This window comes from Gopherus flavomarginatus, chromosome 5, assembly GCF_025201925.1.
Source record: "Gopherus flavomarginatus isolate rGopFla2 chromosome 5, rGopFla2.mat.asm, whole genome shotgun sequence".
NCBI lineage: Eukaryota > Metazoa > Chordata > Testudines > Testudinidae > Gopherus > Gopherus flavomarginatus.
In genome coordinates, this window is record NC_066621.1 from 36463834 (window position 1) to 36489181 (window position 25348).

Here is a 25348-nt window from a genome sequence, read left to right on the forward strand (position 1 = left end):
GCAAAGGCTTAAAAGAAGAGAGGAAGGATGGTCTGGGGTGGGAACTGGGGGATCCAGGGTCAGTTCTCTGCTTTCCCAGACCTTGGGCAAGTCATTTGGACTCTGTGCTACAGTTCTGCATCTGGAACAAACCTCACAGGGGTGCTGGGAGGTTAAAGAGATAAGTCCCTTAGATTAAGGTCAGCTATGTGGGTCCTTTGTGGGGATCAGGGCCTAACTGTAATTGTGACCTGATGAGTGGGGTTAGCAAGGAGATAGGCTGGGGAGGGAGGAGGGTTACAACAATAAGCTGCTGGGGTGACTCAGTTTAGGTCGGTGCCAACCTTTCTCCTCAAGGGACGTCACCTCAAATTGACTCAAAAACAGCAGCTGCAGGAAGGTGTTGGGGAGATATGGCAATTCCAGCTGTATTTCCTGTTAAAACTGCCCCCCTCTCTTCTTAGCAGCGTGCAGGACTCACACAGCTACAGATGTTTCTTGTTTTCAGGCAGCTGCTTAAATGGTCTTTTTTCGTATTACGCAGTGCTGTTGTAGCTGGCTGGGACCCAGAATATTGGAGAGACAAGGTGGGTGAGGTAATAGCTTTTATGGGGCCAATTTCTGCTGGTAAGAGAGACAAGCTTTCGAAGAGCTCTGTGTAGCTGGGAAACTTGTCTCTCTCATCAACAGGAATTGGCCCAATAAAACATTAGCGCACCCACATTGTCTCTCTCTTTGTATTGGCAGGGCTAGGTGCAACACAGACCGCCTGCACTGCAGTCGCTGTCTCTTGTCTGAATTTATCAGCATTCCCAGTTACCTGTTGCAAATGCATCTCAGCTCTGCCCTGCAGCAGACGCTGCTATCCCAGTTCTGGGCTCCCTGTGTATTGCTTTGCTGGCTACCCTGCTCCCCACACACAGCTCTGACAATGCCCCTCTGTCCCACCCCCCTGCTATCCTAGCCCCAGGCTCCTCGCCCAGCTCTGCTGGTGCCCCTCAATCCCAGCCTGCAGCCCTCTGCTAGCCCAGTCATTCTTCCTTCCACCCCACCCCAGCTCCGTAGATGTCCCTGAATCCTGACTCCAAGCCCTGCTCCCTTAGGGAGGAGTGGCTGTTTTATGGTTCCAAGTGACTCTGCACAAGGATCAGCCCCAAACCAGCAGCTGGGTTCTTTCCCCTCATGCATATCCCCTGACTTTCCTCTCCGCTCCTCAAGATGGTGTCAGGCTGGAGAGCCCCCTTGCCCCCCTCCCCTTCTTTCTCTGGCTCTGCAGAGCGTCTTGGGAGGGTGTAATGCAATTAAACCAGGAATCCAGCCATCTGGTCCTGGCTTTCATCAGGCCCTGTGGGAAGGAGGGGGATGGTCATCTGTCCCTTAAACTGAGAGCTGGGGATGGTGATGGGTGTATGGGGGCGGTATTGAGTCTCTTGCCTTTAAATGGGGGAAGTGGCAGAACCACTTGGCTATGGGGTGTGCATGGGTCTGGGGTGAATCTCTGTGTGGCTTAGGGGAGCAGCTGTCTCTTCAGATCCAGTGGGAGGGTCACCCACATGGGAGAGCCTGTCTGAGGGGAGTCGCTGTCCCTTTAAAGCAGGAAGAGCTGGGCTGAGGGGCTCCAGGCGAAGCCAATAGGGGTACATGATTGGGAGACGGTTTGTGCATGCGCCTGAGCAGGCAGCTCCCCTCTCCCCGCCAGCAATCGGTTAATACCTTCGCTGTGTGTCTGGAACCAGATGTGAGATTAGCTCTGCTGCTAATCAGGAATGCAGATGGCTAAACAAACCTTTCCCAGTATGCAGGGAACACCCCTCTCTGGGAGCTTGCCTGCTGAGCCTCCAAAGACCCCTCCTCTGGGCTGGGAACCCTCCCCCTCTGCAGCATCCTTGCCCCAGCATCTCACACTTTCTTGGCGGCAACTGAGCAGGGTTTGTTTGAAACCTCTTGGCAGCTGTAGGGAGCGCAGAGCTCTAGGGCTGCAGGATGTGGGAGAGAGAAGGAGCCTCTTACTTCTAGGTCACTGGCTCCTATCTAGCCCCAGGCTGAGAGTGACTAGAAACTGCTAGAATCTGAGACATTCCAGCTGGAAAATGCCCTTCCTGCCATATTTTAGCTGGCTGCGTCCACTGGGCCCTTCTCGACCTTTCCTAGCGCTCGGCTCAGTCTAATTTTAGATGTCCCAAGAGTCAGGGCTCCGATTGTTCCCCTTAGGAATCAATTTCACAGCCCCCGATCAGGGATGCATGCTCTCTGACGTTCATCTCCAATGTTCTTTTTTTTGCTTTCATCCCCTTAGACCTAGTTATGGTCCCATGAGTAGGGATTCCTCTCTTTCACTGGCATTTACATCCTTCAGATATTTACAGACTGTCCCTCATCACCATGCCTTGCACATCTCCTAGTCAAGCTGTACGTAACACCACACCCTTCTCTGTGTGTGGGGGTGGGAGGGGGTGCATCAGCTGAGGGGTTTGAACCTGGGTCCTCTGGATCTTCACACATGTGCCTCTGGTGTCTGAGCCAAAAGACTCACCTTAGTTAGCCAAGGCTGTAGCAGAGTGGGTGCGTGTAACATGTACGTATTCGTCTCTCAATCTTCCCTTGTTCAGGGGGCTGGAGGTGCGGTGCGACGCGACATCTGTAAAGTGAAGATACAAGGGGGTTGTGCAAGGCTCAGGTACTACAGTGATAGAGCTAGGTTGCTACTGCTGCAACTCTCAAGGATTAATACTGTGGCTCCTTCTGTGGATGGCCTGGTCAGATATCCTTGACCGCTGACTGATGGCTGCTAAGGATCCCATCTTTGTGCCATCCTTGCAGGCCACTTTGGTTACACAGATGACTGGGACAAATGGAGGGGAGTTGTCATCCTGCTGTGGTGGACTGTGAAGTCTCAAGTCCTGTGCTCTGGCTGTGGTGGAGGCTCAGAAAGCTTTCTTCACTGACCCCACCCCTTCCCCCAGGCCCCAGCCAATGGTTGACATCCAGGTAAATCTGAACCACCTTCTTTTGCATCTGGAGTCAACAGCAGCAACTGCCCTCTGGTGCAAGGAAATGCTCCGAGTGGATGGATCTGTGGAAGCGCAGCCACATCAGGAGACAAGCATAGCGTTTGGTTGAATTCCAGCCAGTTTTCCTTCCTGAGGCTCTGGCAGAGTGGCAGCCTATGACATGTGAGAAGGACCCGTCTCTGTTGCATGCAGCAAAACAAGTGGGGATCTACTGGAGTCATTAATAGTACGGATCATCTGTGCCTCTGTGGAAGAGAACATGGAGCCATATTCCCATAAACAGGGAGCAAGGCTGTTGTTTAGTAAAACACCTTTACCATCTTAGGGGTTGTTTTTTTTTTTTATGAGAGTATGGGGAGAGGGGACTATTGAGAAGAATTGCTATGGTAATGTGGTGGAGGGTTCAGATTGTTTTGTAGCCTCTTGGTCTGGTTTGTTGGCCTAGAGACACTCAGAGACAAGCACAGATTTCCCTGATTGGTCCCTTGACAATGGACAGAAGTGAGGCATTCAAAGAACTGGAAGGGACCTCGAGAGGTCATCTAGTCCAGTCCTCTGCACTCATGGCAGGACTAAGTATTATAGGCCTGCACAACATGCGGCCCACAGAGGCTCACTGTGCAGCCCGCGGTGGGATTCAAAAGGCTCTGAGCTGCCCACAGTGGCGGGGAGCTCAGAGCTCTTTAAATCTCAGCCACAGCCGGGATTCAAAAGGCTCTGCGCTGCCCGCAGCGGCAGGGAGCCCAGAGCTGTCTAAATCCCAGCCGCGACCGGGATTCATAGGGCTCTGGGCTGCCCGCAGCAGCGGGGAGCTCTTAAAATCTCAGCCGTGTCTGGGATTCAAAAGGCTCTGGGCTGCCTGCAGCGGCAGGGAGCCCAGAGCTCTTTAAATCTCAGCCACGGCAGGGATTCAAAAGGCTCTGGGCTGCCTGCAGCAGTGGGGAGCCCAGAGCCATTTAAATCTCAGCCGTGGCCGGGATTCATAGGGCTCTGGGCTGCCCGCAGTGGCGCGGAGCCCAGAGCCCTTTAAATCTCAGCCGGCCGAGATTCAAAAAGCTCTGCGCTGCCCGCAGCGGTGGGGAACTCAGAGCTCTTTAAATCTCAGCCGCAGCCGGGATTCAAAGGGCTGTGGGCTGCCGACAGCCGTAGAGAGCCCAGAGCCCTTTAAATCTCAGCCGCCACGGCCGGCTTTAGGCCCATTCAACCAATTCCCCTGAATCAGCCCGCCCCTAAGAGAGCCACATGCCCAAGCCCCAGTACGGTGTACCAGCAAAAGCCAGTGTGCTGTAGCGGGGTGGCCCAGCTTCCCCAGGGGGCAATTTAAAAGGCCTGTGGCTCTCAGACCCTTTAAATTGCCACCAGAGCACCACTGCTGGAGCCCTGGGGTAGGGCTGTGGGGCTCTGGGGGTATTTAAAAAGTCCAGGGTTCCCATTGCTTCTACCGCCCCGGCCCTTTAAATAGCCACCAGAGCCCCACCACTTCCCCAGGGTTCCTGTGGCTATTTAAAGGGCTGGGGCGGTAGAAGAAGGGGAGCCCCAGGCCCTTTAAATACCCCCAAAGCCCTGGGGTAGCGGGGGGCTCTGGGGGCTATTTAAAGGGCCGGGGCTCCAGCTGCCTCTGCCGCCCCGGTCCTTAAATAGTCGCTGAAGCCACACCGCTTCCCCAAGGCTCCCTCGGCTATTTACAGGGCTGGGGTGGTAGAAGCAGGGGAGCTGCAGGCTCTTTAAATAGCCCCCAGAGCCCTGGGGTAGCAGGGAGGGGTCTCCAGATGCCTTTGCTTCCCTGGAGCCCCACCACTTCCCCAGGGCTCTTGCAGCTATTTACAGGGCTGGGGCAGTGGAAGCAGGGGAGCCCCAGGGCCTTTAAATAGCTCCTGAGCCACTGGTTGCTACTGCTACCCTGGTGGGGGAGGCAGGAGGAGGGGGCACTCACCATACAGGATGGGCTGTACCCCCTGTACCTGCACCAGTTGCGCGCAGCCAACCCCTGCCGTACCTCCTGCCCTGCCTGCACCAGTTCCTGTCTGCAGCCAGCCCTGCACCCGCTGCCCACAGCCAGCCTGTCTCCAGCCAGCCCCTCACCCCCTGCCTTGCCTTCAGCCCTGCACCAACCCCTGTCTCCAGCCAGCCCTGCACCCCCTTCCCTGTCTCCAGCCAACCCCTGCCACACCCCCCTGCCTGAAGCCAGCCAGTCCTGCACTCCTTTGTCTCCAGCCCTGCCAACCCATGCCGCACCCTCCCGTGGCCCTGCCTGAAGCCAGCCAGCCCATCCCCACGCTGTCTCCAGCCTGCCCCACACCCCTTGCCCAGCCTGCAGCCAGACCCTACCTCTAGCCACCTCTCTCCACCTCCAGCCAGCCCCATGTCCACTGATGCCCTGTAGTTCCCAGGGAAGTAACCCTGCACACCTGCTTCAATGAGGTGGGCAGGGAGCAGCTGGGACCCACACATGCACCCTAGCACACCCTCAGGCAGTGGCAGAGCTCATTTCTAGTTCAGACACATCTTTTTAAAAAAGAACTTTAGGTAGGGTTAACATACATCTGTACTTTCCCGGACATGTCAGGCTTTTTGAATCTTAAATCGCCATCCAGGAGGAAAATACAGACATATGGTAACCCTATTGGTACAAAAAATACATACATTTTTATAGGGAACCGGTTGCTAAGAAATGAAAGGCTTTTTTTTTTTTTTACATTTTTTTTTTCTTTCAGTCATCCCTGCCAGGGCCCCGCCGAAAATGTTCGAATTGGGCCCTGCACTTCCTAAAGCCGGCCCTGCCAGCTGTGGATGGGATTCAAAGGCTCTGGGCTCCCCACAGCTGTGGGCTCAGGGCTCCCTGCAGAGATTCTCGGCCGTGGCTGAGATTTAAAGGGCTCAGGGCTCCCCACCGCCACAGGCAGCCCAGAGCCCTTTGAATCATGGCAGTGGCTCCAGCAGATGCGCTGGGGCTAGGATTTAATGGGCTCGGGCTCCCCTCAGCAGCAGGAGCTCTGGGCCCTTTAAATCCCTGCGCCAGCCCCACAAAGCTCTGGGTTCCCGCAGCCGCCGGAGCCCCAGGCCCTTTAATTTGACCCTGAGGGCTCCCAGCCAGCTCTTCAGCTGGGAGCCCCTGGTTGATTTAAAATCAAGTATCACCTCCCCACCCCCAACCTTCCTTTTTGGCCCACAGCTTTTTTGGTGGGGCGGCACTGGGAGAGGAGTGTTTGTTTCTGCAGGGCTGGGCGGTGCTGGGGCGGAGTGTTTCCACGGTGCCGGAGAGTTTCAGCCCTCAGCTGTTTTCTCTGGAGTAATGTGGCCCTCGCCACTTTACGAGTTGTGCAGGCCTGAAGTATTATCTAGACCATCCCTGATGGGTTTGTCTAACTGTCTTTTAAAAATTTCCAATGAGTGAGATTCTGCAACCTCCCTAGGCAATTTTTTCCAGTGCTTAACCACACTGACAGTTGGGAATTTTTTCCTAATGTCCAACCCAAACCTCCCCTGCTGCAATTTAAGCCCTTTGCTTCTTGTCCTGTCCTCAGAAGATTATCAAGAACAATTTTTCTCCCTCCTCCTTGAAGCAACCTTTTAGGTACTTGAAAACCGTTATGTCCTCGTAGGTCATGTTTTCTAGACCTTTATACATTTTTATTGCTCTTCTCTGGACTTTCTCCAATTTGTCCACTACTTTCCTGAAGTGTGGCACCCAGAACTAGACACAATATTCCAGCTGAGGCTGTATTAGCACGGAGTAGAGCGGAAAAATTACTACTTGTGTTTTGCTTACAACACTCCTGCTAATATATCCCAGAATGATGTTTGCTTTTTTTGCAACAGGGTTACATTGTTGACTCATATTTAGCTTGTGATCCGCTATGACCCCCAGATCCATTTCTGCAGTACTCCTTCCTAGGCAGTCATTTCCCATTTTATGTGTGTGTAACTGATTGTTCCTTCCTAAGTGGAGTACTTCGCATTTGTCCTTATTGAATTTCATCCTATTTACTTCAGACCATTTCTCCAGTTTGTCCAGATCATTTTGAATTTTAAACCTATCCTCCAAAGCACTTGCAACCCCTCTCTCTGCCATTATCTAAATCATTGATGAAAATATTGAACAGAACCAGACCCAGAACTTATCCCTGCAGGACTCCACTTGATATGTCCTTCCAGCTTGACCGAACCACTGAATTACTCTCTGGGAATGGTTTTTCAACCAGTTATGCACCCACATTATAGTAGTGTATCAGAGGGTAGCCGTGTTAGTCTGGATCTGTAAAAGCAGCAAAGAATCCTGTGGCACCTTATAGACTAACAGACGTTTTGGAGCATGAGCTTTCGTGGGTGAATACCCACTTCCTCAGATGCATGTCATCTGATGAAGTGGGTATTCACCCACGAAAGCTCATGCTCCAAAACGTCTGTTAGTCTATAAGGTGCCACAGGATTCTTTGCTGCTTTTACATTATAGTAGATCCATCTAGGTTGTATTTCCCTAGTTTCATGTTGATCCCTGTGGAGCTGTCTGCTTCCTTGATGCCATTGACCACGAAGGGGTCTTCCCTCCCACACAGACTGCAGCCAGCATTGGTGGAGTTGTTTTGATGGCTCTGTTTCTTCCTCTTGGGGAGATCTTGGAGGGTGATACTAAGACTCTCTCATGTGGTTCCTCTTGCTCCACACATTGAGGAAGGCTGCTAGGAAGAAGTACTACATTTCTTAGGTTGCTGTCCTGTCATTGTGCTGATGACTCTCTCCTCTGCATCTCAGCAGACTCAAATCATGTTGGCTCTAACTTCCCGGTTCCTGGCTGAGATGGCTAATGCTTAGTCTGGGCAAGATGAAAGTGAAGCTTGTTGCTGGTGAAAGGAACCATCTAGAGAACTGCACTGTTCTGCAAGTGAGATCCACATCCTATGGAGTCTCAGGTGGCAGGAGTACCTTCAACCTCTGCATTTGGCTAGGATTCTGCAAAGTGCCCTCTGATGTGGAGCTCCCTGCAGTCAGTGATGCCTTGGGAACATCTGTCTGATCACTGCACTGAGCACAACCTGGGGCTGTCTTTGGAGGCCATATGTGAGCTTCAGCTAGGGCAGAAGGCAGCTGCTCATTTAATGAGCAATGCAGATGGTACAGGGTGTATCCCCTGCCCTGTGTAGAAGATGCTAGCTTTTGACTTGCCTCCAGGTGCAATTCAAGGGGTTGACTTTCATCTCCAACCCTGTATGCTGTGGATCCTGGGTGAGTGAGAGAGCTCCTCTGCTGGTGCATTGTGTCAGCAGCTGAGATCAGAGGGCTGTTTCTGCTGATGGTACCTAGATATGCATATAAAGGGTACTTGAGGCAGGTCCTGGGGTGTGGTGGGTTATCCCATCATGCATTGCCCCACATCAGGCATTGGTGCATGTTGCGTAGCTGTTTACATTAGTGCACAGTGCGTGTAATAGGCCAGTGGATCTGAGTGGAAGAGCCAGATTCTGTCCTCACTAACATCAGAGTGAGTTTGGAATAACTGCATTGATTTCATTGGCATTACCCTGGATTTTCCCTGGTGGAAATGTAATTGGAAGCCGCATGGCCAGCTGTGGAAGCAGCAGGACATAGGAAAGCCAGACCTTTTCAGCAGAAGATTTTTGACACTGGATATTTGCTTGCCCAAAACAGCCTGAGTTTGTTGACCTTCAGAGAGTATCATAAAGCCAGTGTGCTTGGATAGGGGTCGGGGCAGTCAGAGAACAGGGGGTGTTGGATGGGTGGTGGGTTCTGAGAGGGGCAGTCGGGGGGTGGAAAATGATAGGGGGTGGAGGCCAGGCTGTTTGGGGGGCACAGCCTTCCCTACCCAGCCCTCCATACAATTTCACACCCCGATGTGGCCCTCGGGCCAAAAAGTTTGCTCACCCCTGATTTAACTGAAGCTGTGGTGATGTCAAGTGCTGCTGCGTCATTGCTGTGGGCTGGGAGCGAACAGCGTCTTAACTATAAAATAATCCTATTTCTGCTCTGATTGGGAGGAGTGTGTGGTGAGGGCCACTCTCCCCCCCCCAGGCAAAATTTAAAATAGGGGCCAGACCCCTCCACTATGAACTCTGCCTTTTTACTGGCTACCCACAATAAGTCTCCTATTTCCCCCACTCTCTCTTTACCTTCCCACCCCAAATTCCTGGTGCTTCTTCACCATGTCCTCATTAGCAGCAGCAACAGTTTCCACAAAGCCTCTGGACTCCTGGGTTCCCAAGTGTAGCTGGGGCTGCTGGGCTTGGATTCGGATCGCAGTCCCACCAGGGTAAATCAGGAGCAACTCCAATGAAGTCAGTGCAGTTACTCTAGATTATCCCCATGTGCCTGGCACTGAGTCACCTTCTGATGGCTGGTATTTTTAGTAGCCCTGTATGAGATGAGTTGGTCTTTCCCCCATCTTGTCCCTAGAGGGCAAAGTACCAAACTCGTGGCCTCCACTGGAATTAGCTGGCCTCCTTGTCATCGGTCTCAGCAGAGATCCCACAAAGTGATAGGCTGTGGAGGCTGAGCTGTCCACTTCCCCTAAGCAGGTCCCTCTAGATCTGGGCTGAGGCACGCTGGTGTTGAATGGTGTGGGGGAAGTCTGCAGGGCTACAGCTCGTGATGCACCAGTTGTGGGGAGGAACCAAAGATGGCTGTCTCAGGGGGTCAGTCTAGAACCCAGCCCCATTACAGATGTTACTGAAAAGCCCCCTGATGTTTGAGTACCTATAGTGGTCACTGCAGGAGGAAGAGAGAGAAGCATCTCCAGGAAGGATGATCCTTCACTTTAGATTAGTTTGGTGGATCTCAATCTTTTCCAGGGCAGGACCCACCCTCCTCATTGTTCTGAGTGAGGTTGAGTCCCGGAGTCACATGCCTGGCTTCCCAACGGTGCTGCACTGGCATGGAGGCTCCAGGGAGTAAGAAGTGCAAATTGGGGCACTGGTGAGATGGCCTTTTGCACCCCGGGGGTAGGCTGTGAGGGGTTCCTCCTCTGTGCTGGGAAGCCTGGTGTGGGCGTGCCGGCTCTGGGAAGGTCCCCTAACCCTCACTGGCCTTGCCCTCCCTTACAGAAGCAGGACCAGGATGACGATGCTGACGATGTGGAGATTGCCATCGAGAACACGGGGTTCATGGACGAGTTCTTCTCCGAGGTGAGGAGGAGGCATGGCCCTGGGACAGGCCTCTGTCTCGTTTACGTTGTCCGTGTGTCCCTTCTCTGGGGGGAGGGAGCAAGGTGGGCTGGCAGATCTCCTTTTCCTGGGGAGCTCTTGGGGCTAGAGATCCCCTCTCCTTTAGTGAACAGCTGTGGTTCAGTGGATGGGGCTCATGCCCAGATCTGAGTGCTTCTCCCAGATCGGCCACTGGCTAGCTTGGTGACCTTGGGCAAATCCTGTCCCCTCTCTGTACCTCAGTTTCCCCTCCCACCCTTTGTCTGTTTTGCCTATTTAGACTGAGACACGTTTTGGGGCAGGGACTGTCTCTAAATGTCTGTACAGCCCCTAGCACCCTACGGCCTTGATCACAGTTCAGTGCTACTGTAATACTGCTAATAGTGATCTCTTGCGGTTTAGATTGAAGAAACCCGACAAAATATTGAGAAAATTGCAGAGAATGTGGAGGGGGCAAAAAAGCTGTACAGTATCATCCTGTCCGCCCCCATCCCTGAGCAAAGTAAGTCTGAGCCTCCTTCTGGGCCTGAACAAGAGTGAACAGGTCACCTGCCTGGGATGGGTCAGTCCAGCTGGGGGGCAGGGGGTGGATCTGCCAGGGGGTGGAGGGGGAACTGGGCAGCAGGTGCTCTCTCGGTAACCTTACTGGCCAGGGTCCACAACTACTGCTGACTGGGTTTCGTTGCTTGTGCTTTTGCAGAGACAAAAGATGACCTGGAGCAGCTCACGGCAGAGATCAAGAAAATAGCCAACAGCGTCCGAAACAAGCTTAAGAGTAAGAGACTGATCCCCCACCCCCCTGGGCTGGCTGATTTTGGAGGCCTTGCTAGGGCCGACTGTCCCCTGTCAATGCCCATCCATTGCTCGTCTTTCCTCCTCCTCAGGACTGCCCTTTCCTCCCTGCACCTCACAGGGACTGCTTCTTGGAAATGACCCTTCCTTGCCAGGAGCTTTTCTCCCCCTAGTGGGGCACTGGCTGGATGCTGGGACCTTTGGATCTTAATGCACAGGTCTCTACTGCTTGCATTAAAAGATCCACCCCTGTTAGTCCAGCCTGTAGCAGGCTTACCAACTTCTGTGGCTCAGACAACACTAGCGGGGACAGAGTGCCATGCAGAGTGGGCGTGGCTGCATCTGGTGCCTCCTAGTGTCTGGATAGGAAGGAGGTGCAGAAGGCCGAACCCACTGACTTGGCTATGGAGGGATGGGGGGCAGTAAGGGATTGAGCCCCTTTCTTAAGGGAAGAAGAGAACTCAAAGTTCGTAGGGTAGGGAAGCTGAGACGTGAGACTGCAGCTGGTCCAGCCTCCCCATTATTTCACCCCACTTGTCCGTGTCCCCAGGCATGGAGCGGAGCATCGAGCAGGATGAGGTCCAGTCGTCAGCGGATCTGCGGATACGGAAATCCCAGGTGAGCAGAGCACTTCCTCATTCCCACACTGCAATCCCTGTTTCAACCTGCCCCTAGCCAGAATGGGTCCCAGAGGGAGCGGACTGCACCCATAGAAATCCCGGGTGGGGAGGGAACAAAGGTAGCGTCAGAGATGGCAGACTGTACCTCAGTCCTGTGTGGGGAGATGATACATTACAGAGAACAAAAAGAGCAGTACATGGATCTTTGGCTTCATCTGAGGATCTCTGAGTGGTGGGCTCCTCAGTCCAACAGACGAAGGCAGAACTCGATCCAATGTCTGGAAGTTGATTTTGTGCAAATTTAGACCAGAAATAAGATACAAATTCTGTATTAGGAGGTAATTAACCATTAGAATGACTTTATCTAGGGCTGAGGTGAATTCTTCAGCCCTACACTTCTAGGAGTCTGTTGTTCAAAGTCAAGACCAGATGTTCTTCCAGACAGTCTGCTCTAGCTCACCCAGAAGTTCTGGGCTTCATGGAGGATTCATCGGCTGAAATTTCTGGCCTGCTATACAGGTTGAACTAGATAATTCCTTCAGACCTTAAGTGCTATAGAAGCACTATCCAGAGCAGCATTATCCCTTTCATACAGATGAGTAAACTGAAGCACAGACAAGTGACAGCATTTCCCCAACTCTGCAGTGGGCGCTCCTGTCAGAACCATCCAGGCTGTGTTTGGGGATAGGGGAGGATAAGGAGGAGAGAGGGTATGGAGAGAGCTCCCCAATCAGATGGGGCAGATGGCTATCGCAGCTGGAGAGATAGTGCCCGTGAACCCACATTACCACAAAATAGATCATACAGTGAACTGCTCGTCTCCTCCTTTCCCTCCCTCCAGCATTCTGTCCTCTCCCGGAAGTTTGTCGATGTGATGACCAAGTACAACGAGGCACAGGTTGACTTCCGGGAACGGAGCAAAGGGCGGATCCAGCGGCAGCTCGAGATCAGTATGTACCCTCCCCACTCAGGGGACATGGCCCACAGGCAGCATGTGGCCAGGGTCTGACCCTCCTCCTGAGACCAAGGGGTGGTTGGATTAATTGCCCACAGGAATGGAAACTACCCCACTCCAGTTTGTGTGCTTGGGTTACTGCAGAAACCGTAAATAGGGCCCTAGCAAATTCACGGCTGTGAAACGCGTGTCATGAACCATGAAATCTGATCTTTTGTGTACTTTTTCCTATACTATACAGTGTTTCTCAGACTGGGGATCAGACCCAAAAGGAGGTTGCAAGACCGTTGGGGGAGGGGGTCACAGTATTGCCACCCTTACTTCTGTGCTGCCTTCAGAGCTGGACTGCCAGAGAGTGGCAGCTGGGCTACCAGCTCTGAAGGCAGCACTGTAGCAGTGCAGAAGTAAGGGGGCGTGTGCGCGCGTGCGTGTGTGCGCGTGTGCAGGGGAGTTGGTTAATTTTTGGGGAGGGGCTGTCATCTTGGGCTTTATATTTTGCTGTTTTTAAATACATATGATTTGTTACAACACTGAAATTTAAGATTTAAATATCTGACACCGAGAAATTCAAGATTTTAAAAAATGCTGTGACTGTGAAATTTACAAAAATGGATTGTGAATTTGGGAGAGTCTTAACCATAATCCTTCCCATGATCTCCTCCCACCCAGGGTGTCTCAGTGCCCCCTGCTGGGAAGTGTGGTCTGGGCATTTGTGGGATTCCTCCCTATCCCCCAGCTGTGTCTCTGCTGAATGTGAGGGAGATTTAGAATCTGGGCTTGGAAGGCATGTCTCAGTTTGGAGGCCAGAGGGGTTCGCACACACCTGTTCCTGAGAGCAGCCAAAGTGAATCTTTTGTCTCCCCCCCGCCCCCAAGCCCTGCTGTTTCTGCCATTCATGCCCAGGGATTTGGTCTAATCTCTCCTCTCTTTCTCTTGTGATAAAGCTGGGAAGAATACGACAGATGAGGAGCTGGAGGAGATGCTAGAGAGTGGAAACCCCTCAATATTCACATCTGGGGTGAGGATGCAGTGAGGACTGGGAGGAGATCGGGGAATGTAGGTGCTTAAAGAGGAGGGACCTTGGAGCATATGATGGTATAATAGTACCTAACTCTTACACAGCGCCTTCATCAGTAGATCTCAAAGACTTATAGAATGGGAAATCTGGGGGTGAGCAGTGGGAATTTGGGGGGATGGGCAGTGAGTGTGGGTGTCATGATATGGGTGGTGGGGAGCAGGGTGACTCTGAGCAGTGGGAATGGCAGGGTGTTAACTCACAGCTCCTTAGCATTATCTGGGCTTGTGCGGGATGGTAACCGACACTGCCCGGCTCTGTTCCAGATCATGGATTCACAGATCTCGAAGCAGGCGCTGAGTGAGATTGAGGGGCGGCACAAGGACATTGTGCAACTTGAGAGCAGCATCAAGGAGCTTCACGACATGTTCGTGGACATCGCCATGCTGGTGGAAAACCAGGTAACTGGGCAGAACAACCAATGAGGGGGTGGGGTGCTCTGGAGGGATAAGGACTGAGTGACTGAGCAACTGGGACAGGAAGGGGTAACCAAGCAACCAGGGTTAGGGAACAGAATAACCAAGCAACCAGGGGCAGGGAACCGGGTAACCGAGCAACTGGAGGGTGGGGCTCTCAAGGGATAAGGGTAGGCTAACCAAGCAACCAGGGGCAGGGAACAGGGTAACTGAGAAACCAGCATGAAGGTGACAGCTGTATAACAGGAGGGGAAAGTGGGGTAAACCTTAGTAACTGAGTAACCATGGGAGGAGACAGCATGACCGCCATATAACCTGGGAGCAGGAAAACAAAGGATTGTACAAGACAGGCAGGGTGAAAACCATGTAATCAAGCAATGCAGGGATGGGGGAAATGGAGGGACTGAGCAGCCAAACTGGGAATTAGAATGGGTAACTAAGCAACTGAACACCAGTGCCTTCTAGCAGCCAGGGATTTTCTGATGGTGGTACCTCGGATGCGGGAGCTGGGTGGGAGTGAGTTTGCGATCTTGGTGACATGGCTGATGTCATGGAGACCCAGAGGTCTGTTGTCCTGTCCCAGTGCTCAGTGCCTGGCTTTCCTCGGACCCCACAGAGCTCCTGCAGCCAGGGCCCAATCCCTGCTCTGTGTGTCCCTGGGGGAAAGCCTCCATTTCACTCTCCTGATGCCCCTGCATTGTGGAGTGCAGCCACCTCTCTCACTGCAACTTAGGCATCAGTGTCTCTCTCTCTGAGGCCCCCTTTCTGTTTTCTACCCTCAATGCAATGCCGAGGAGGCGGCGTGTGAGTCGGGGAACGGTGAGTATGCCCCTTTCCTGTCATCAGACCCAGGGAGAGGTGATGGATTGACCCTGAAGCCCTACAACCCATTATCAACCCCTCTGTTCCCAGGAGAAGGGCGGGGGCAGTGGGAATGACTGCCTTGCTCACCTGAACAGAGTGGGAGATCTTCAAGGGCAGGGCTGGGATCTCGTGATGGGAGGAGCATGTGCATGGTGGGAGGTGCTGCTGGGGTCTCATGGATGGGCTGCATTGTATCTTCACTGCACAGTTAACCCTGGTGATTGGCATCCGGGTCTGAGCCCCTGCACGAGCATCCCCACTGCAAAGCCTTACCCAGTTAGTGTGTCCCCACTGTGTCCATACTCATCTCTTGTGTGCTTGGAGACACCTGTGGGCCTTCGTGCTGGGACGCTCTAGGATTCTTTCCCAGTCATTTGCGGGAGATCTTGTTTGTCCTTCATGGGACATTGTGGGAAGGGCATTGGAGGACTATCAGCACACGAGTAACTTTTTTTCCTGGCAGTCTCGCTGCCCAGTTGGGTAGGTTGCAGCCCGAGTTAAACCAGAGCTGGGCTCTAACATACCTCCCCCAGCTGAGTCAGCTAGCCCAGGCTTAACACCCCTCCAAACCAGAGTCTGGGAGTTTTTGTTCATGGCTGGTAGGAGGGGTTGGGCTAAACCTGGGTGACAGCCCAGGCTAACTGTGCAGTGTAGACATACCGTGCATGACTCTGAGGCACCCCTGGTCACTGGGTGTTTTAGATGTTTGAGTTTCCTCTCTTCCTTCTCCTCTGACAGGGCGGGGTCCTAGATAACATAGAGCTGAACATGATGCATGCGGTAGACCACATAGAGAGAGCGCGCGATGAGACCAAAAAGGCTCTGGTATACAAGAAAAAGGCACACAAGGTGAGTCCCCCAAGCCCCAATTTGTGCCCAGGCTGCCTCGCTGGCTCTCTTTTGCTCTCTTCTACTCCCTGCCACTTCCGCCGCTCTCTGCTGCTCCCGCCATCTTTCTCTTCCTCTGCAAGGGAGCCATGATCGACCGCATAGAGACCAACATGGACCAGTCGGTGGGCTTTGTGGAACGGGCCGTGGCTGACACCAAAAAGGCTGTGAAATACCAGAGCGAGGCCAGAAGGGTGAGAACAACAAATCACAGCCCCATCCAGTCTCCACATCCTGCCAATCAATGGTCCTGTCTCACCCTTCTCAGATGCTATCCAATCTTGAATCATCCCACCAACCAAAACCCCACCCCATCTAGTCTCCCATGCCACCAATCATAGTCCCCCATCCAACCTCCTCTCACTAGTCAAAGCCCCCATCTCACCCTTCTCAGAACCATCCAATAATGACCCATCCTACAAACCAAAGCCCCACCCCATCACCTCAACACCACCAATCACAGCTCCCTGTCCAGTCCCCATGCATGTCAATCAAAGGTTCCCATCTCACTCTTCTGTCACCCATCCAACCATGACCCATCCCATCAACCAAAGCCCCACTGCATCCAGCCCCCACCCACCAATCAAAGTCCTTTTCCCATTCCAGCCCCTCAGACCCTCCCATCCACCTCCCAAAATCTTCTCAGTCCCCTCCAGTTATCCTCTTCCATCCCACCCCTCTCTGACCTTACTGGTCTCCATCCCGCCACCTCATCCCTGTTCCAGCCCCCTCCCTGTTGGGAAAGGACCAATGGCTCTCAAAGGTATTATGATTTCCAGGGGAGTAAGCCACCTGAATACTTTTTTGAGCACTTGGGCCAATGAGTCTGGCTGGCAAAGGTCCAGAGCAAATCCAGGGGCCCTGGTGACCCCTTGGTTTCTCAGTAATATTTCCCCATCCCTTGCTCTAGCTTCCTGTGCTCTTCTTTCACAGCCTCCTCCTCCCTCACTTGTCCCCCACAGCCCGGACACTGAGTCCCTCCATGTATGACGTGCCATGCTGCATCCCTCTCCGAGGTAACTGCTTGGGCTGTCTCCCTGCTTCACTTTGCTAGCTCCGGGCTCCTCTCTGGCCCTTCCTTCTTTTCTGTACGTCTTGATAAATGTGGTTATGACCCAGAGCTCCTGCACTCTTCCCTAAAGTGCCTTTGGGGGTGGGGGGAGGCTGTGAACTTCCCTGCAGCCCACACCTCTACACTATTACCTATAGCACTCCCTGCTGGCAGGAGTCAATGCTGGAGTAACTTGAGCTCCCCCTTCAGTGCCCCCTGCTGGGAGAGGCTGGGACTGGAGTAGCAGGGAGCTCACCCCCACAGCCAGCACTCCTGGCTATCTACAGCACTCCATGCTAGGAGAGGCTGGTAGTACCTCTCTGCTCACCATTCCCAATAGTACCCCCAATTGAGGGAGGCTAGGACTGGAGTAGCTGTGTGCTCCCAGTGCCTTTGTGCCATTCCCTGCAGCATCTCTTGCTGGAGAAGGCTGGGACAGGATTAAATTAAAAAGGGAGAAAAATTTAAGAAGCCTAGAAATGCAGATGGTCTGATTTTTGTCTGAAAGATTCTGGTGGGAAATATTTTTGGTGTTTAAAAATTGCTATGCTGCTGTAAAGGGATGGCTGATATCAGTGCTCTGCAGCTCTGAAATAGCTGTCTCTTAAAGCGACATGTGCAGGGGGAGCCATATCTGTTGTTTCTCATTTGCTGTTGCATTGCTGTTTATGGTTTATCCTTTTGTTTTTGTTTTTTTGTCCCCTCCTCCAGAAAATGATAATTATCATTGTGGTAGTGGTTGTCTTGCTCGCAATAGTAGCTCTGATTATTGGACTTTCCGTAGGGCTCAAGTAAAGCTAGCCCCCAGGGTTGCTGGCTCCAAACTGTAAGTAGTGTGGGGAATGTGGGGGTTTCCTGGGGCGCTGGCTCAGTGGGGCGACAGTCAAGCAAAGGTGGCGGAGTGACTTGAACTTATTGCTGCTTGCTTGTCCAGGACAGTTCAAAACCTCTAGGAGTTGGGTGTGTATTGGTGGGTGCCTTGGATATTGGGTGGGGTTTTGCTCCTCATACCTGGAGACCAACCCTGCCTTGGGCCAGAAATAAAATGTATTCTCACTAATGTCAGTTGGATCTATCCTGGGTGCTATATCCGCAACCTTGTCTATGCATTGGGTTCTGTGCTCTAGGTTCTTGCTACTGGCTTTGGGTTCTAGACTCTGGACACTGTGCTTTGTGTTCTGTGCTATGTGGATTCTGTGCTGTGAGCTCTTGGTTATGGTTTTGGGTTCCAGACTGGCTTCTGTGCTTTTGGTTCTGGCTTCGGGTTCTAGACTATGTGCTGTACTTTGGGTTCTAACTCTGGGCTCTGGCCTGTAGATTCTTGGCTCTAGCTTTGGGTTCTGTGCTTTGCAGCTGAGCTTTGCATTCAATCTCTTACATTTTTAACTCTTGCCTCAGCACTGTGGATGTGGCAGACGAGAAGGTGTTTGCAGAAGAGGGGATGATCTAAGGATCATGACTTGGAAAGCTGGGGTCAGGGACAGCATGATTTCTCAAGGTTCTAGAGTGGGGAGGATAGTTCTGTGGATGTGGCTCAAGTGAAGGCAGCTGCTAGAGTCTGCTGCAAAGCAGGCGCCTTTGCTGTTCTTACAGGGCGCACTCCTATCTCTCTGGATCTCTGCAGGCTCAGAGAGTGAAGGGTAGGCCGCTGTTCACAAAGCGATCCGAAGGGTTAATTCTGGTCTGCTCTCCATTCCTTGCCTTGGGGGGGAAGGAGGGAAAAAGGCAGGACTCTTCCAAGTTCCACCCCTATGAGTCACCAAAACCAGACCCCCTCAGATTTTTCAGATAATCAAAATAGGGGTGTGATGTTGCTTGGCCCCTCCTGGGCTTGACCAAGGTGCTTGGGCTGATTCGGGGAGAGGCAAATGTGACATTTCCCAAACACCACCCACCTGTGGCACCAAAATTGGAGAACTGTGCCAATCTGTGACCCTCCCCATTCTCAGATGAGCCGTGACACACACAGCTAACAAAATGGCCATTTAATTTCTGAAAGTTGTTCCAGGCTCCCTCCGCTCACTTACACTTGGGTCACGATTTAGCTGTTCTGCTTGCAAAGGAAATTGCAAGAGAATCGCTTTTTATTTTAAATGAAAGCTGAGACTCTGGGGAGCAAGGTAGTGGTTTTGGAGACGACATCATGCAACATATGGGTGTGTATGCTGGCTGTTTCTGAGCCCCACAGCGGGGTCATTGGCCCATCTGCAGAGGTCGTTTCCCCATCTCTAGCTATCTGGGCCCAGGATCTGTTAGTGTTTAGATATCCGTGATTATGCTTAATATTACCTTGCTGGCCTGCCCTCAGATGTGAATTGATTTCTCCCTTGTTCCTTCAATTTCTCCAGACACTCCTGATCTTGGTGGTGAGCTTTTTCCCTCGTGATCCTCCTCGTGTCCCACACGCCGACCTCCTGCTCCCTCTGCCTTTCCTGGACCTGCTAATCACAGCCTGCCCTCTGGGCTCTGCTGTGAATATTTCCCTTTTGGGTGGAGCTTTTCCTAATAGCACTTTCTGGGAGAGCTGCCAGCCCATTCATCAGCTAGCTGACGTATCCCTCCTGGAGGATCTGAGCTTGCTTCGCCATGTCCAGGAGGTAACTGTCTCCTGCACCACTGATGCACTTGAGAGAAGCCGCCATCAAGCCTTCCTCTTCTCCCCTCCTCTCCAAGTCCACAACCACCAACCCCAGTTCCTCCTCCTGATGTCATTTCCTGTTTCGGTCAGATTTTGTTTCCTAGCGGGATTCTCACCAGTGATAGCAGAGCCTTAAAGGAATGTCCAGGACTGTTTTTCCTACCTCACTAGCCTGTCTTGTTTTCATCTTTCTTAGTGCGAATTTTTTAATTGTTTAAAATCTTTATTGAGGGAGGCCAGGGAATGTAAGAACTACCCCTCTGAATTGCTCCAGCCAGGTCAGGGAGTGAGAGATCAGGGCTTGGGAGCTCACCTGGGTCGGCCGTGTGGCATATCGGACACTAACTGAGGCTGGACTCTGCAGTGCTCCCAGGACCTGCCAACCCCAAGGAGAGTGAGCAGATGGACCTGATCTTGAGTCTCCTGTGTAGCAATGCGCTAAACCCATGGCACCGGAATCAGCAGCGCTCCCAAGCTTTGTTGACACCAGGATTAATAAGGGATGTAGGTCAAACCAACATGGACAGACTTGGCAGGGTCCTCAACTTTGCCAACCACAGAATTAGGGATGGGATGTGGAAGCAAAGCAGAGCAGGACATGTGGGCACTGACCTCAGTGCACTAGGTGGGATGGGTGACAAGGCAGAGACTGACACCTGGCTCTGCAGCAGAGCGCTGGGACGCATGAGCACTCTGAGCTCAGTGCAGAGTAAGAGCCCAGTGGAGCATGGGTTGCTTCTCTTATTAATCCCTTCCTGAAGGGCGGGTGCCTGTGTATGGAAGGAGTTGCCTGAAAGCCCCGTCTTGTGTGATTCCCTGTTTGCTAAGACCTGGGAGGAATCAAAACCTCTGTTTGCTTTGAAGTGTGAACCTTTGCAACTGGAGTTTCCACCTACTTGTTTGTTCTAAGCACAAAAATAATCCAGTTGGCTTCTGGCACCCAATCCAAAGCCCGGGCTCTGATACTTCCTGTGGTTGGTTTGCAGGGCTGGGGCTCTTGGAAACTTTAGGTTGGGTGACATATTTTGTTAAATAGTGATCAGTGACTCCTGGGCCAGGAATCTTAGCACCGACCTTGTCTGATCCTTGCTGGGGGCTTCTCCTTTGGTTATGGGACCAGTGGGTATAGTTGCCCACTTCTGCTGCGGATATGATTTGAGAGAGAGAGTGTTTGTTTGTTTGTTTTGTTTTGTTTGTTTGTTTGTTTGATGGGCTGTTTACTCAGGGCTTGTTGAGTTTTCATGTATGTTGTTTTAAATGTGACTGGATCAGGAGTCCTTGTGTGTATTTATTCTTACCAGCCAGTTCCTGAATGTCTGCATTTGTCACAGAAATCAGGGTGGCCTGTTTTTACTGGTGTGATGTGGGTTTGGGTGTGATCCACCCAAGTCAGGCATGACCAACAGCTGTAGCTGTATGACAGCCGTTTGATGGCCTTGGTAGGAAAGGGGGATTAGGGTCTTGGGCCGCGTTCCCAGTGAACAGATCTCTGGATCACAGAAATACCATCACACCAATCAGGCTCCCTGCTTGGAAGCCTCAGTAGAGAAGCTAAGGACTGAATCAGTGGTGATCTTCCCGGGGCAGAGGGGTGGGGGAAGCCTACCCATGTTGTGCCTGCTCTGAGGATAAACAAGGCCCAAGGGCTATACTAAATCCACTTGACAAATGTCCTCTCCCCTTGTTGAAGGATACGGGGTGACAGCACTTGTTAGTCAGAATGAGGGATTCTTGTCCGTGAAGGAAGCTAAACTCCCTGCTCTAGCAGCATCTGGCTGGTCCAGGTGCACACTTCCACCCCCACCATCCTTCCTGGTGTTCTAGGGGCTGCACATCTCTTAGACCCACTCAGCACTCACCAGCTTGATGCCCCATGACCCACTCTCCTGATGTAAGACTGCACTTGGCCATTACCCCTTGGTGAACAGACGGAGCTGGGAGGAAGTTCATATTTGTCTTCTTATCTAGGTCTTGATGTCTGTGATTTTCTAGGTAGTGGGTATGGAGCATGCTGCCCGGGCAAGGTTGCCATTGCAGCCCTGAGATGCCCCTGAAACTCCCCAGAGCTCTGTAGACAGGGGAAATGTCATTGTTTCACCAAGTGAGGGTATTAGCTTGTGTGTCTTTTTTTTTTAACTTTGATTTATTTTTAATTTAAAAAAGTAAATAAATTTACATTTAATCATGAACAGTTCTCGCCTGTGTTATGGTGTTCCCTGCATGAGCCGTCACTGCCTAAATGCAACATCCAGCTAAAGCTACCCTAGCTGTTCGTGGCTGGGAGGCAGGGGTGCTGTCTCCTTGGCCTGCATCCTTCATGGTAGAGAGAGACAGAAAGGACTTGGCTGGAATGGAATGGCAGTAATAATTCATAACTAGCTCAGATCCTTAGTAGGTCTCAAAACGAGGTCAGGCCCATTTTACAGATGGGGAAACTGAGGCACAGATAGGGGAAGACTTGCCCAGTGGCTGAACCTGGAATAGAGCCTAGGGCTCCTGAGTCCCAGTCCAGTGCTCTAGCCACTAGGTCATCCTCCTCTTAGTGTAAAAGAGACTTTAGTAGCAGCGCTGCCAGGCACTGACTGATGCTGTGGTTCTCTTTGGCTCACCAGCTCCCAGCCTGAGTAGTACAGCCTGTGCTGCCCAATGCACCGCACAGGGGCCAAATCCTGGCCTGGTAGAAACTGCTCCATACAAACATTGGGATACACCAGTTCAGAATGCTCCTGACTGGAATCTGTTGCTCTGCTCGGCCTTAGCCCTGCCCCAATTATCCAACCCACAGCAAGAGTCAAGGCTGAGTAAAGCAACAGATGGGGAAAGGGAACTGGGGTAAAAATCTGCCTGGGGATTGGTCCTGCCTTGCGCAGGGGGTTGGACTAGATGACCTCCTGAGGTCCCATTCCAACCCTGATATTCTATTAATTAAACTGAAAGTCAGTAGATACAGTGACCTGCCCAACGAGGGGTTAATGATTGAAATGTTTGGAATTAAATAGCCTCAGGACAGCAGCACTGCCTTGGGGACGAGACTGGGACTTTGAGCCTCCAGCACTGCGCTGAGAACTGCTTTCACTTGACTCACTGACATTTAAAGAGACAGCTCCTCTTTCAGAATAGCAGCACTGACCAGGTTTGGCTGCAAAGGAAGGAGCTTTGTTTATAATCTCTATGCCACTTGGCTCCGCTGATGAACCTTGGGGAGGTGAAAGGGTGAGAGAACCCCACCCACCCAGGCTGGCCTGTTGTTCCAAGTCTCCAGAAGGGCCTCTCCTCTCCACTTCACCCACATGGATCAGAAAACTTGGCTGGGGTTTCTCCTCCACTGCTCTGCAGTATCCAGTGCCTCTGGTAAGATGAGATTGTGTCTTTTCCTTGGGGGTGTGACATTCTGCATGGCTGTATGTGTGGGGCAGGCTAGGTCCTATTTATTCAGCTATTCATGTGGCCCCTGTAATGATGGCATCAGAGTACATGGCTGGAGCTTGCTTTTTCTGCATGGCACGAGAGTTGAGGGGAAGGGAAATGTGCTCACTAAGCAATCATTTCCCACGAGAGCCACCAGCACCAAGGATATAACGTTTTCTGTTCTCTGTGAAAGAAAAGCCCTACTCCCTCCCTCCACATCTCCGTCCTACTATCCATGGATCCCTTTCGTCTTCTCCAGCCCAAAGTGATGGACCCCCTTCCTCTGTTCTTTGACACATGGAGGATGGGTGACCCTTCCCTCTCCTCTCCCCTCACTTCCATTTATTGTTCACCGTAAGCCCGCTGCATGTACTGTGTTGTTTACATTTCTCTCTTGCCAAGCAGAAGAAGATCATGATCATGATCTGTTGTATCATCCTGGCCATCATCCTGGCTTCCACCATTGGGGGCATCTTCGCCTGAGTGCCCATCTCCTGCCGTCCGCCCACCACAGGTGAGCCAGGTGTAGCAGTGTGATGGGTGAGCAGAGTGGGAGCTGGTGTTTGGTTCAGTCAGTATTTGTACTTCTGGGTTGCGTTCCCTGTGCTGTGATTGCTTTATGCCCTTATTCTGGATGGGGCGGGGGGGGGGGGGAAGTGCTCTAGACTGGCAGCCTGCTAGGTGTCTAGCTGCTGTATTCAGCAGTGCTGTATCTAATGCTTGAGGTATCTGACATGCCACAACTGATCAGAGGCACAGTAGGGTGCTGAGTCAGATAAGAGAGCAGCAGGGGAGCTCTCACCTCATGAGGAGAAAAAGGGAAGTTGAGGAGTGAGCAGGAAGTGCAATTCAGGAGCATCACTGCCAAGCCTGAGGGATGATCAAGGGGACAATGCCAAAAAGAACAAGGGACGATAGATTACTGGCAGAAAAGGGGACCATGAGGTAGATGGAACTGCAAGATCCCTCTGTCTTTTTCCTTTGGTGTCTCTTGCTCTGATTTTTCAGATGGATTTGCAGATGGCCTTTCACCGTTCTTCCACTCTGCACCCTGGTGCCACCCGTTGAATGTTCTTTCCCATCTGGATTTCTCACCAGCTCTATCACTTCCTCTTTATTGAGAAGTCACAGGCCTGGCTAGTGTACCCTACCTGTCAGATGTTCACCATTCAGAGCGTTCCTGGCTGGAGGGGCAGAGGAAGCCAGAATGGAACAGGGAGGATGGGCCGCAAAGACAGAACCAAACAAGACACCACAGGGATGATGCCAGCTGACACTAAGAGAAGTTCATCTTCCAATGTAACCATTTTCAGACTCCATGTTTATTGGCTGTTTTGAAGTGCTTCTAAATATCAACCTTCTAGTTCAACTCTGTTCTCAGTCCTAGTGGCTCCTTCTGCCCACTTGTGGGTGGAGACTGACCAGCTGGCAGAGGACATCCATTCAATGGAATGTGTATGCTCAGCACAAAATTACTGAAGGGTAGGGAATGGCACAATCCTGCCTATGTTGCTCTTGGGGGCTGTTATCCTCCTTGATAGCCAGGGATTAAAGACCACATCTGACATTGTAACTATCAGTACATCAAAAGTGTAATCAGGCACTGAACTGTTGGAACATCTTTCCTCAGATGAGCAACATAACTGTTTTCACTCTCTGATTCTTGTGACCTCGTCTCTAGCTCTTTCCCAGTTCACTCTTGCTGCTGAGGGTGGGAATCAGAACATGCTTGACCTGAATCACTGATATTTGGAAGGCAGTAAGGCCCTTCACTCACTCCGCTAGGGTCTCTTGGGCACAAAACAGACTGTATTTCCCATGTTGATCTGTGGGATAGTCTCATTTATCCTACAGAAAAATCTTTCTTCTGAAAATGTCACTTATTTTGAAACCTCAAACTGTGTCAACTTGAGTGTTTGTTTTCCCCTTCTCCTCAGATAAATCATTTCTGCAGTAGGCAGGAGCGACTTGGATGCTGTCACTCTGTACATCTCCTGATGCTTCTGTTCCTTTGGGTCCTTCCTTGTCTATCCACATGAGGAAAGCTCTAAGGTTGCTTTCCCCTACATTGGCTCATGTATGAATAATCATCAGTGAGAGATTCTTCAGAGAGAGGGAGATCTCCATGAAATCTAATGATCCCTCCCCAGTTAACAGAGGGCAAATGACATGTTCCCCTTAAGGGTCAGGTGTAAGTGGAGCAGAGGACTCTCTGCCTCACTCAGTGCTTAAGATAGCCCCCACCCTGAATTTATATCAGCTGTTATCTGTATAGTTACTGTTTCTAAAGGCACAATCATCTATACAGAAGCCTCTTTCTGAATAAAGAGTTCAATTCCATGACCACTGCTATAGTGTATTCAGTATGTAGCAGGGTTGGTGGGTCATCTGGGAAGAAGTGTTCTTTAGAACTTCAGTGATGCAGCATGAGAGATCCATCTTCCTGACTTGGTCAGATGTGCAGCAATACAGGCTCTAACTTAATACTCCACAGAGG

General features: G+C 51.7%; 1 protein-coding gene across 9 annotated transcripts in view; it reads left to right on the forward strand.

The window, feature by feature from the left end:
* Positions 1-25194, forward strand: part of STX3 (syntaxin 3) — a 35687-nt gene extending 10493 nt beyond the window's left edge. For 3 of the 9 annotated variants that reach the window (XM_050956321.1, XM_050956324.1, XM_050956323.1), the window contains exons 2-11: positions 10046-10126; positions 10547-10646; positions 10845-10919; positions 11487-11554; positions 12398-12506; positions 13456-13529; positions 13853-13987; positions 15605-15715; positions 17590-17631; positions 19154-21632. In XM_050956321.1, coding sequence (XP_050812278.1) covers positions 10046-10126; positions 10547-10646; positions 10845-10919; positions 11487-11554; positions 12398-12506; positions 13456-13529; positions 13853-13987; positions 15605-15715; positions 17590-17631; positions 19154-19579 — 1221 coding nt within the window. In that variant the 3' untranslated portion in view covers positions 19580-21632. Of the gene's footprint in view, positions 1-10045; positions 10127-10546; positions 10647-10844; positions 10920-11486; positions 11555-12397; positions 12507-13455; positions 13530-13852; positions 13988-15604; positions 15716-15837; positions 16771-17516; positions 17632-19153; positions 21633-23256; positions 23366-23859 lie in introns of those variants that run through there. The other 6 variants (XM_050956328.1, XM_050956329.1, XM_050956327.1 and 3 more) reach the window with 6 other exon arrangements.
* Positions 25195-25348: the final 154 nt, after the last annotated feature.